This window comes from Labrus mixtus, chromosome 4 (assembly GCF_963584025.1).
Source record: "Labrus mixtus chromosome 4, fLabMix1.1, whole genome shotgun sequence".
Lineage (NCBI taxonomy): Eukaryota > Metazoa > Chordata > Actinopteri > Labriformes > Labridae > Labrus > Labrus mixtus.
The window spans coordinates 2,338,274-2,351,240 of NC_083615.1; the positions used below are offsets into that span (position 1 = coordinate 2,338,274).

The 12,967-nt window shown below is 42.1% G+C and overlaps 3 protein-coding genes across 3 annotated transcripts in view; 1 reads left to right on the forward strand and 2 right to left on the reverse strand.

Annotated features, from left to right (window-relative positions):
* Window positions 1–12,967, reverse strand: part of LOC132972342 (membrane-associated guanylate kinase, WW and PDZ domain-containing protein 2-like) — a 212,363-nt gene that overhangs the window by 36,471 nt on the left and 162,925 nt on the right. The window lies entirely within an intron of this gene.
* fbxl13 (F-box and leucine-rich repeat protein 13) lies at window positions 656–12,592 on the reverse strand. The gene is made up of 17 exons (XM_061036961.1): window positions 12,496–12,592; window positions 11,691–11,800; window positions 11,500–11,607; window positions 10,012–10,107; window positions 9,785–9,920; window positions 5,452–5,504; window positions 4,939–5,039; window positions 4,248–4,377; window positions 3,677–3,775; window positions 3,355–3,475; window positions 3,098–3,260; window positions 2,892–3,011; window positions 1,790–1,913; window positions 1,609–1,689; window positions 1,247–1,381; window positions 867–1,030; window positions 656–794 (listed from the first exon to the last, which is right to left on the reverse strand). The coding sequence occupies exons 1-17, from the start codon at window positions 12,590–12,592 to the stop codon at window positions 725–727; spliced, it is 1,908 nt and encodes a 635-aa protein (XP_060892944.1). The 3' UTR covers window positions 656–724.
* LOC132972351 (leucine-rich repeat-containing protein 17-like) lies at window positions 4,068–8,997 on the forward strand. The gene is made up of 7 exons (XM_061035122.1): window positions 4,068–4,307; window positions 5,737–6,011; window positions 6,093–6,569; window positions 6,658–6,872; window positions 7,387–7,542; window positions 7,949–8,090; window positions 8,619–8,997. Exons 2-7 carry the CDS (start codon window positions 5,887–5,889, stop codon window positions 8,899–8,901), a joined length of 1,398 nt encoding a protein of 465 aa, XP_060891105.1. The 5' UTR covers window positions 4,068–4,307; window positions 5,737–5,886; the 3' UTR covers window positions 8,902–8,997.

Consider the following 12,967-nt stretch of genomic DNA (forward strand, 5'->3'; position numbering starts at 1 on the left):
AGTGATGTCAGAGTCCTTGACACAGCGTATCTGTTTTTCAAAAATATGTTTAAATTTGTATACAAACTGGATATGGAGAATGAGGCAACCATCTTAGGAACAAATCTTAAGCTCACGACTCAAACATTAGCTCTTGTTTAAAAAGCTTTACTGTACCTGTAGTGGCTTGATCTTGCTTTTCGAAAGTTTGAGCCACTGAGGGGCTGATAGCCTACCGTACTTAATTGACGCGTTGTTTCCGTGTTTCATGGCAATAATTCAATCAACTCCGTGCTGTCACACTCAAACGGGTTTATGTGAATCGTTCATTTACAATACATGTTCTGGTTGTTTACATACACTTATTCCATTATAACTTGAATGTACAACAAAGCCAGGATAAATGTTCCATTCACGATACATTTTAACAGCGGTCAAAAACTGTGTGCCTCTCACGGTGGGCTGCTCACCTGTCCGTGATTAACTCTTCTTCTACTTGTAACCTTCCCAACACCAAAGTGAATGTGCCCCCTACTGTGAGCACAAGGAACTACCACAGAGCACACATACATACTGAACACACAAATGGCTCTAACAGTACCAAAGACTTAACTACTGACTGTATGAATTATCATCAGCAAAGCAGAACATGTTTACAAGCAATAAAAAAACGCTCTAACTGTCCCCAGGTATCTTGATGGTTTTTGTGATTGGATGCACCATTTTGGCCCATGTGGTTCTAAAATCAATACGTAGAGTCATCACTGCTGTGCTCCCAGTACGCCACACGAGGCTGAAGCTTCAAAGCAGCTGCCCTGAGGGACACAAACACACTCTGATTATCACAGAGTAGCAGAGTGCAGAACTCAGCGTTTTGCCCCCCTTACTTGGAGATGCTGCTGCAGGAGACCATGGTGACGGAGCGGAGTGGAGGACAGATCCTCTCTAAGTGTCGGAGGGAGCGGTCTGTGAGGAGAACACAGCCGCTCACATCGAGCTCTTGAAGGTACTGAGATCCACTCGTCAGATACTGAACCGCCATGTCGGTCATCTGGAGCAGAGCAAGCAAATCATGGACCAGGGAGCCTTTCAATGCTGTGTGTGTGTGTGTGTGTGTGTGTGTGTGTGTGTGTGTGTGTGTGTGTGTGTGTGTGTGTGTGTGTGTGTGTGTGTGTGTGTGTGTGTGTGTGTGTGTGTGTGTGTGTGTGTGTGTGTGTGTGTGTGTGTGTGTGTGTATGTGTGTGTGTGTGTGTGTGTGTGTGTTTACCTTTGGACAGCCTGACATCCTGAGTGTAACGAGACCTCTGCAGTAAAATGAAACGGCTCTGATGGCCGAGTCTGACAGAGCTACACAGTGAGACACATCGACCTGCTCCAGATCTCTCGCCATCTTACACACCCTCTAAACTCGTCAGAAACAAAATTGGGAAAAGAGAACATGAAGGAAACTGCAAACGTAAAATTTGTTTAGTTTTTTTTTTTTTTCAGAAAACAGTTTGTTTACTGAAAGCTGTTGAGTAGCAACCCCAGGAAAAAAGGAGTCAACATGAAAGCCACCAACAAGTGTAAACTTCCCTATAAAAATGCCACATCTGGCCAAGAGTTGAAATCCTGTCTTGGTTTGTTTACCTCTATGCCGATGTCTGTGATGCAGACACACTCAGCAAGCTCTAACTTCTTCAAGTGGATTTCTTGGAGAGCTGCGAGCCCCTAAAAACACAAACACCAGGTTAAAGACCTCCAAAGGGGGGCCGCTTATCTTCTTTTCATGAATGTGTGTGAGGATAAAAAACAAACATCTGAACAGTACCTGATCCTGGATGTTGCAACCACTGACGTGAAGAGAGCAGATAGAGCTGCCACTCAACCACTCCAGACTCCTGTCAGTCAGTCGCTCACAATAACTCAGGTTAAGAGTGTACAGCTTACACAACCTGATGAATAGTATACACACACACACACACACACACACACACAAATAGTAGACAGTCATGACTCACAGAGTTATTTTCAGAGGATATACTTGATTTCTACATTTAAGTGTGAAACATCACAGATAAAGACTATAAAGAAAATGTTGATCATCACATTGGTACAAAAATACTCTTAAAGATTTATTTTGGGGAATTTTGTGCCTTTATTGGAAAGATAGGACAGTGGATAGAGTCAGAAATCAGGGAGAGAGAGAGTTGGAATGCGGGAAAAGAGCCCACAGGTCGGATTCGAACCTGGTCCGCCCGCTTGGAGGACTACAGCCTCCATACATGGGGCTCGCGCTCTAACCACTGGGCCACCAGCGCCCATCTTTTCTGTCTTTTAAACAAAATTCTGCATTTGATTTATATTTGAGTTGTTGTTTCTTTTAATATTTGTATATCAATGATTTTTTTATTTCTCGTGTTTTGTATTTTGTGTAAATCAAGTTAAGAATCCACTTTATATTCTTTAAATTACAGTCAAACCAGACGGGGTCAATTTGACCCCAGAGGGCAGCAGGTGTGATTATTTGCCGCCATTCAAAAAATTCAAATGATTCAAACACAGCATCTTCACTAAACGTATACCTAGACATAGACATACCACTCTGTGATAAGTCAAAGAGTCAAAATGATATAAAGTCAAAATCATTCATTGTTTCATTTTTTTTCACTCAAAAACAGGGTCTACTTTTATGTAAACAAGGTCTATTGGCCCTAAAAAAAATTAAAAAAGAGGAAAAATGTGTGGTAATGGGTTGGACTGAAGTCAGACTAAAGGTGTAACACAGAATTGATTGAATGAATTTATCTTATATGCCTCAAATTACAGTCAAACCAGACAGGTCAGCTGGTGTATAGCAATCGGGAGGACATTACGAGGGTTAATAAAACTATACTCAGCCAGGTGAAGTCATGTTTAGTGCTCGTATAAACCTCTGTGCAATCCTCCTGACAGATACATCAGTGATGCTGCTGCAGTGACTGACGTTCAGCTCTCTCAGTTGGTTGGATGACGAGCCTTCAGTCAAGCACATGATTCCATAATCACTCACCCTGAAAACACCAAACAGTGAACTCATTATGTCTTTAAAAAAAATATATATTATTATTCTAAAAACGTAAAAACACAGAAGTCACACTTGTAACAAACTGATATGTCCAGGTGCTGCAGATTCTTCAGGGTGGCCGCGGATGTGAGGCTGGCGTCTGTCAATCTGGAACAGTCTGCAGCGTGGAGTCTGCAGAGGCCCGGCGAGCTGCTGCACACGGCCTCCAGGCTGACGTCTGTCATTTGGTTGTTACCTGAAAGTGCACAAGACTTGACTTTAATCACTTCTCTTTATTTTGTATACTGTATGTAGAAATGTACTGCTGCAGAAAAGTTAAACGATCTCACCCTCTGTGCTAAAAGTTTTCAGTTTGGCCACCTCTGCGATGGCTTTGAAGGCGATGTCGGAAAGATGAGGAGCATCCAGCAGAGAAATGGCAGACAGACAGCGACATCTGGCAATCAAGGCCTGTGGGAGAAGAGTCAGGCTGAAAAGGTTGTAGATATATGGTGCAAGGGAAATAGGGTTATCCTACACTGTACAATGTTTTGACCAAAAAATGATGCATAAAGGGACAAATTATTTTCTTATTAGTCTCAGATTTTCTACTTTTGTTGTTTAACATTCCAGAGCTGTGGATGTTGATCCAGATGTTTAAAAAAGACTTACCAAAACACAGCTATCCGACAGTGTGATCATGTCATTGATCACGATCTCTCTGAGCGAAGGACATCCGGCTGAGATGTAACTGAACCCGTTTACCGTCATCTAGGAAGAGGGACAGAGGAAAACATGTGTGTTCTCTGGAATCTGAATCATTTTTCCAGCATGCAGCTCTCTCCTTGGCCGCCTCACGTTTTCAGGGCCCCCGTTATGTGAAACCGCACATCTGGAACCAACCTCGAGCAACATTCCCTGAGGATAAAGCGTTTTTACGCCGGGGTGCGTGTGTGTCATGTTATGGAGTGTGTGCACATGGTGAGTGGGAGGGAGGGAGACGTTTGTATAAACCCAACCCTCCTTATGGACAAGGCTGCATGTTACTCCTCCTCTCTTTCAGATCGATGTTCTTTTCGCTCTGGGCAAACTGGTTACAAGAAGAAGAGGAGACACGTGTGAGCAGAGAGGGGTGACTGGATCTATCCGAGGCACACTTCACTTTGAAAAGCGATTTGAAAAGTTTGATTTGAGCCTGAGAATTTACTTCAAAAGAAAACTTGAGAGGAGCGTATCAACTGACCTGAGTGCAGCCGGAGAGGTCAAGGTGGATGAGATTGCGGCAGCCCTTCCCTGTGCTCAGGTACGTAAAACCATTATCTGTGAATCTGTAGCAGTAGGCCAGACTCAGGTATTGAAGATTGACACAGTTCCTGTTTGGAAAACCGATAAGATTTCTTTGTGTGGTTAAGTGCTGGTGATAATAGTTTGTTGTTTTGTTGTTATTGTAAGAATAAAAAAGTGTACTTTTGAGTTCTTACTTTATAAGAACAGAATTGAATTTAAAATAAATGAAATGTAGAGATCCTTAGATACTGTTATGGTTGAAAATGTGACATTTCAAATGCACTTTGCATACTGCTACTACCCCGAAATACAGAGATTTAAAGAGGCTTAAACCATAAGCCTGCAAATCTGTCATCAATGCAATCAATCGTTCAAGATGTTTTAGTTATGAACGCCCACATCTGTTGCTTTCAAATCTTTAAGTTGGCACAGATCATGCTGCTTTAAGATATTACATAAAAGTCAGCAGCGGGGCTGTTCATCATCAAATAACTGAACTGAAGATGATTCCAGCAACTAAGAGTCAAAAAGGCAGGGAAAACATCTGCACCAATACAGGAATGTCTTTGATGTGTGAGTGAGCCGGACCATACAGAAGTGTAATCGGATCACATGGTGGGTGGGGGGGGGGGGGGGGGGGGGGTTACCTGGACAGTTCTCTCAGAGATTTGTTGGTGATATGTGTGCAGGAAAGGTTCAAGTAGAGCAGGCAGGGACAGGTCTCGACGATTCTCTGAACAATCTTGTCCTGGTGAAGAGCAGAGACGTTTGTTTGTTTAGTTCTCTCACATCCACTGCCAGCGTATGCCAAAGGTCTGTATCATCATATCATATGTATCACAATGATTGGGTAACTAGTAGAAAATGTGTGCGTATTATATGATGAATCATCCACACATTGCATTATTCTTTTTTTTTTTTTTTTTTTAAGATTTATTTTTGGGCATTTTGTGCCTTTTATTAGAGAGACAGGACAGTGGATAGAGTTGGAAATCAGGGAGACAGAGACAGAGAGAGAGGGGAATGACATGCGGGAAAGGAGCCACTGGTCGGATTTGAACCCGGGCCACCCGCTTGGAAGACTGTAGCCTCCATACAAGGGGCGCGCGCTCTAACCACTGCCCCCCACAAATTGCATTATTCTTAAAAAAATGACTCACTGTGACATTGACACACTCTGACATATTGAGCTCCTGGAGGTTTCTGCATGCACCTTTAAAAAAAACAAACAATTAAGAGTAAAAAAAGGGAAGGCAGTCTAAAACAATGTAGTAAATCTTCTACAGTCTTTATATGTGATTAATGATTCATAAAGCTATATTTAGGATTATGTAAGACCCAGCATGAAGAGTGATGGTTTTCTGCTTTCTGTCAAAGCTGGATATACATTCCCAGACGGCTCCTTTGCTCTTACATAATCTTCTTCCTCTCACTTTTCTCCGCAGGCTGAGCAGCAGCAGCAGCTGTGTTCCATCAACAATAACACTGTTGACCTTTGACCCAGTGCTGCCGTTTTTGTAAGACCCTCGTCACAAACTTGCTCCTTTGACTCCAGCCCTTCTCACTAAAAAAAGAGAATCCCCGCAGGGCTCAGGATGCGTTTGACCTCCTCTCTCCTCGTCGCCTCCCTGCTCCTCCTGCTCCTCCAGTTCAGCGACGCAAAGAAACCCGGAAAGGGACGAGGTCTCCGAGGTGCCAGACACAAACTCACACGTGATAGGTATGCTTTTTTCTCTTGGGTCTGATTTGTTTAAACCAGCTTTCCCCTGTCTTAAATTCATTTCTCCAACTTTTCAAACAGGGTACGGGGTGTTGGGTCTCACAGCAGATCCCGCTCCTCCAGACTGGCGACACCTGATTGCTCTGAGCTCACAGAGTCCGGAGAAGTCTTCGTCGACTGCCAAAGCCGACGCCTTAACTCCATCCCCCCCTCACAGACCTGGTCTCAACAACCAAAACACCTGCTTTTAGCTCACAACCGGATCAAAGTCCTCCGCGATGGGGCCTTCTCCGGATACGAGGGTCTAACAAGTCTGGACCTGCAGCAGAACCACATCACTTTAGTGGAGGAGGGAGCCTTCCAGGGCCTGAGGCAACTCACAACCCTGCTGCTGCAAAACAATCGTCTGGGAACACTCAGCGAGGAGGTCCTCATCCCCATGCCCAACCTGGGCTATCTACGTCTCCATGGTAACCCTTGGAGCTGCCTCTGCCCGATGGACAGCCTCATCCGCACCCTGCAGGTCCCGAGCAACCGATATCTGGGAACACATGCCAGGTGAGTCTACAAACAAGTTTCTGCAATCTAATGCTCTGAGTAATAACCCAATCTAATCACACTATTATATATCTGTTTCCACCTCTAGGTGTGCAGAGCCCCCCAGGCTAAAAGGCTTAAAGTTGAAGCAGGTTGACCCCGAGATGCTCTGTAAGGAGACGGACCCAGCCGGGCACCCGCAAGGGGACGAGACAGAACCTTTATTTCACTTCGAGCCCAGTCATATTCGCACCAAACCGGACGCCACCACGTCTTGCAACACCTACCTTTTCCCCCAAGTACGGATGGACTGCAGTCACCGAGGCAAGTTCACTGTCAGCTTTTTCATCTCTGAATCATAACTCTGAACCTTGCTGTTTAAAAAATCCCCTCAACATGTTCCTTATGCAACAAAGCGGTGAAGAGAAAATACCTTAAAGCACACGTCAGAGAGCTCATATGTTCATGATTACAGTGCTGTTAAATGACTGGAATGACTAAACTTCCTTTCCACACAAAAAGGATTAGCAGGGCTTGACGCAGAACTGGCAGAGATGCACATCTGGCTTGGCAGGTGTTTTGATTTAATGTGATGTTGCTGCTACCTTCACCTCTGACTGAAGTCATTTGTTATCTCATGAACAACTCAGGAAGAGCGAGCCAATCAAAGTTAGGTCAACATATCAGAAGTACACTTCTGGGTGTTTGCCTAAGAATAGACAGAGCTAAAAAATGCCTGCCTGTGTTCTGCGTCTACTGTCTAAATCTACTGGATTTATTAATTTTAAAAAAAATACTGAACATTTGAGTTAACCTTTTCTTCTTTTATGTTTTTAAGGTCTAACAGAGGTGCCGACAGGTATTCCAGACGATGTTGTTCACATCGATCTCTCCCACAATTCCATCAGTCATCTCAGAGCCAAAGATTTCCATGCAGCGAGGAGCCTCAGAACACTAAACATCAGCCATAACAACATGGAGAACATTGAAAAAGGTAATTGTTGCATTTAATGCCGTATGCCTATTTTATCATAAGCATTGAATTTCACAGTATGTTCTTTGTGATTCCTGTAATTTCCAAACAGAAAGCCAACAAAAACATTGTTTTCTCTTTGGCTGATCTTGTTGAATTATCGGAAGTCAAGAGGTTGAGAACATTTTGCGAAACTTGTGCTGGCCTCTGTTTCCCATTTTCCCTGTTTTAATGATGTTAGGAATTCTGCCAACTTTGTGTTTACATTATTGGATTTATTTATAGTGAGGAACAGCCAAGAGGGTTACACTGTACTCGTGTGATTCAGACACTTTTGTAGCCCACACATTCCAATCAGGGTTTGTTTGCACCACAGGCTCTTTTTATAAATATTCTGAGAGAATAACCTTTTTTTTTCATCTCGTAGCGTCCCTGTCCGGGCTCCTGCACCTCCGAGAGCTGGACCTGTCCTACAACAGTGTGCACTTCATCCAGTACGGGGTTCTTGAGGACCTTTACTTCTTGTCCCAGCTAAAACTTGGAGGGAACCCCTGGGTGTGTGACTACAGGTGGGTTTCTCTTCCTCCAATACTATATTTACAATCACTTTCTTTAAAGTCTTTATATGTGATTTTTCACACTTAAATATATAAATCAAGTATCTCCTCTGAAAATAACTCTGTGAGTCATGACTGTCTACAATGGGTGTAACACCCGAGTCCCACTGTCTGTGATGTTTTCAGAGTTTTCAGAGTCCTATCTTCACTTTGTTTACATCGCCAGGACGGCCGGCTGACTCCTCCCCTCGTGTATAAAAGTTGTTTAATTGAGGGACTAGAGAAAAGAAGAATAACATACTGTACTCACTGCTTAACTGTGTTTCTAGATCACGCTCATTTCAGGTAAATTTACATGCAGTGTGAAGATACGAGCAGAATAAAGATCGCTAGCATTAGCATGCTAACACAACAATGCAGCGCGAGTTGTTTTGGTTTCATGCTGGTGCTCAAGGGCGACATCTGCTGGATCAAGAAATCACATATAAAGTCTTTAACAGCTGCTAACCATTAATAAAAAACCGAAACCTTTTTTTTCAGCATCCATTACATGGTCTACTGGCTGCGTCTGCATCCGGGGGTGCGGCACTCTGGCTTGCTCTGTCGCTCCCCTCCGGAGCACACCGGGGAGCCTGTGCAGGAATATGTGAACTCCTACAACAGAGGCTGTCCAAAGGAGAGGCAGCAGAGCAGAGCAGATCCAGATGAAACAGACCCCGAGCTGTGGAACACACCGATGGAGGTGCAGGGAGAGCTGGAAGAAGAGCTGGAGCCGAGCCACCTTAGAGTGCCACAGAAATACCAGATCTACAGGCTGTCCTGAGTCCAGTGAACATTTGAGCCTAAAGTTTGACTTTATTTCCCCGCCTTAATTTTTTTCAATCTCATTAAACAGTCTGTATCAGACTGAGTAACTATGCTTTGTCTGTGTTGTCTTTTTTAGTAAGGTAGAAATATTAATACTAGTCGTCTTCAACCTTCCTAAAAGAGCATGTCACTCCGCTGTTCATCTCCTTACACTGGCTCCCAGTTACTGCTCGCATCAGATTTAAAACTCTGCTGCTCGCTTACAAAACAGAGACAAAAACGTCTCCTCCTTACTTTAACTCATCCAGGTCTACACTCCCCCCCCCCACTACGCTCTGCCAATGAAAGGCGTCTGATCCAACCTTCACAACAGGGTCCTAAGTCTCTGACTAGACTCTTCTCCTCTGTCGCCCCCCGGTGGTGGAATGAACTTCCAAACTCCATGTGATCTGCAGAGTCCCTCTGCACCTTTAAGAAAAAGCTAAAGACCCAGCTCTTTCATGAATACCTACTAACTTAATGATGATGGTCTCCATATTATTGATGATGATGATGGTAATGACGATGGTTTTTGTTTGATAACGACGACTTATAAGATGGTTTCTATACTGATTAGAGCTCTCAAGAACTGCCCTCAATGTTGTGCTTTGCCTCTGGTCACTTCCTGTCAGCACCTGTGTGTCCAATCAGACTCAAAGCTGATCGTTTGCTCTTACTGACATTGTTCCCTTTTTTCTAGATCCTTGCTTGTGTTGTTCTTACTCTCTGATGTACGTCGCTTTGGATAAAAGTGTCTGCTAAGTGAATTGTAGAATTAATACATAGTTTTGACTTTTTATAATTCAAATACAAAAACATACATCACATGAAACCAAAGCAACAGGGTGTTCAGCACTCACTGATACAAGTCAGGCTGTTCCACCTCAGAGACGTGCAGCCGCGCAGGTTGAGATGGATCACAAACGGGCGATATTTCTGCAGAACCTGCTGCACTATGCCGTCTGTTATCCAGTGTTTCTCCACAGAGAAGTTGATCTAACAAAAGACAGACATTAGGGGAATTATACTCCATGCCTCAAGTATGGCTTTTAAGCAGTATGAATTTTTATTTTAAAAAAGCGCAGACCTGACTCCACAATGCGCCGGACTGAACAAGAGATTTCAGCGTGCAACACACCTCAGCACAAGCGAGCCAATCTCGGAATTCTAGATATTGAAGGATCTGCAGAAAAAGAATCACATGACAGTTGTGATGATGGATACATGTGAGCTCCCTTTTGGTCCATCCGTCAAACATCCAAGTAATAGTAAAATAGTCAAGTTGTATTCATCAAAATAATAATCATGAATATGTGTAAAAACAAAATAAAGCAGAACCTTCTCTAAGTCAAATGCTATGGAAATGAATACACAGATTAAAGCATTCAATTAACTTCCATACTAATCCCATGATCAACATTTCTTCTCTCACATAACAAGCCATCGGTTTCAGAACAGCCAAGATGTGTGTACAAGTAGCCTCTTTCCTTCTCCTAACATAGTCACGTTGAAACACTCTGTTTATCAAGAGAATGGTTTGAACATAAACACCAGAACAAACAATGCCAAAACTGCACTCACTTTGCCAACGAGCATGAATTAAAACAAACGGGAGCAACATCTGGTGAGTGCAAGCAGAGTCAAAAAGATGACTGGAGTTTTAAGCATCTTGTATAAACTACACAGCCACTGGTATCAAAGTGCTGCTAAACATTGACACCAACAAAGGGGGAATTATTTGTTTGGAAAATCTCAGCACAGCAATGGATCTTGAATTAGAGTTGCTTCATAAGTATAAAAAAGTTTGTTGTCACAGGTAAGAGGAACATTCGACCACTATAGCAGCAACTGTCATCAATTAACTGGCCTTAAAGAGACTGAAGCCTGTTTACTTAAAGTTATGTAACCTGCATGATCTCATCACTACGGAAGAGGATTAGGGCCACTGAAAAAATATTTTTTTTTAATTCTGACTTTATTCTCAGAATTCTGACTTGAATCTCAGAATTCAGACTTTATTCTCAGAATTCTGACTTTATTCTCAGAATTCTGACTTTATTCTCAGAATTCAGACTTTAATCTCAGAATTCTGACTTTAATCTCAGAATTCAGACTTTATTCTCAGAATTCTGACTTGAATCTCAGAATTCTGACTTTATTCTCAGAATTCTGACTTTATTCTCAGAATTCTGACTTTATTCTCAGAATTCAGACTTTAATCTCAGAATTCTGACTTTAATCTCAGAATTCTGACTTTAATCTCAGAATTCAGACTTTATTCTCAGAATTCTGACTTTATTCTCAGAATTCTGACTTTATTCTCAGAATTCAGACTTTATTCTCAGAATTCAGACTTTATTCTCAGAATTCAGACTGAGAATAAGAGATTAAAATCAGAATTCTGAGAATAAAGTCAGAATTAAAAAAAGAACCAACATTTTTTTTTTCCTCTTCCGTACATCACTGACTGTAAAAAAGAGAGAATCCATCTATGTGTGGGAAATAATGGGGCTCGTTAAGTGAACAGAGAATCATCAAGAGAGTGGTTGAGTGATACATTAAAAAGTTGGACAACCTTCAGTAAGAGGAAGCTAGGGAGAATCAACAGCTCCTCACATCCTTTCCCTGTCTCCTGGACTCTGTTGGGGTTTTCATAACGGCCCATTTCTTCACTCTGCCAGATCTACACAAACACAAATGGAGAAAATTTGATAAAATTGCATATACTGTATGTACTTAATAAACGGCTAAAAAATTCAAGCATACCTCAAGGTCCTCTCTTGTCCTCTTTGAGTCCTTCACAACGTTATGCCATGAAGCGATGATGCGCTTCAGACGGCCATAATTTACAACTCTCTCAAGTTTGGCGACAGCGACTGAGTTGAAAAGAAATTTGAATTTTGTTTTAAAAGCACAGCACTTTTAATGGTCATGTTTTATGCTCTGAATCTTCTTTCAGAGGAGGATAATATGTGAGTTTAATAATGGCAAAAACATAATGATTATTGCTGATTTGGGCGCCCCCTGTGGACAATGCACATGCAAACATCACAGACAGTGGGACTCGGGTGTTACACCCATTGTAGACAGTCATGACTCACAGAGTTATTTTCAGAGGAGATACTTGATTTATATATTTAAGTGTGAAAAATCACATATTAAGCCTTTAAAGATTGCTTTACAGAAATAATCAGTCTTGTGGCTGATGGTCTCTTTTGCTTTCGAAGTTCATCATCAAACATCAACATTACTGTGAGTCTGTTTCATAACCAGTCAAAAAGTCTTCATAGTAGCTTTACATTTAATTGTACTGAATTCTAACATGGATTTAGCATATAAAGTCCAATTCACAGAGAGGGAAGAATGAAGGGGACAGAATGAGTCATGAGTGGGCGTACACTTAGGGGAAAAACTGAATTTCAGTTTGGATGCATTTCTTAACCAGACTGCTTGTTTTCTCTGGTTACACTACAGAGACACACAGCTCACACAAAAACATAAAATCCCATGAGTTAAGCCAAAACTCCTCATGATTTATTTTACTGTCTGAATAACTTGATTAATCACCTACCAGCTCGTGTCTTCTTGTGAAGTTTCACCCAGTTTGACCATTTAGTGAGCGCAGCCTGCTGACATCTCCTCACACAACGTTCTTTTGTCAGGTCCATCTTCTGATCCAAACTCTATGGTGTCTCTCTTACTCAGCTGGTGAACCTCTTCCAGCTCATCATTAATTCAGAGCACAGGTTTGAAAGCACACTGTCAGAAAGCTGCATTAATTAATCAGGACAGAATTGAGTTACATTGAAATCAATCATTTTATATCGTGTTTTTTTTTACTAATGAGGATCTAAACTGAAGCATGATTGGACCCTCAGACAGGAAAAAGTGATTAAAGGTAGATGAACGTTTGACAATACCCATGAAATATTAAAATTAATCCAATGTAGAAATGTGGAAACCTCAATTTGCATTGAACATAGGGGCTATACCCCTCCCCTTATCTTTTTTGTTTTGTTTTTGTCTGTTTGATTTCTATTTTC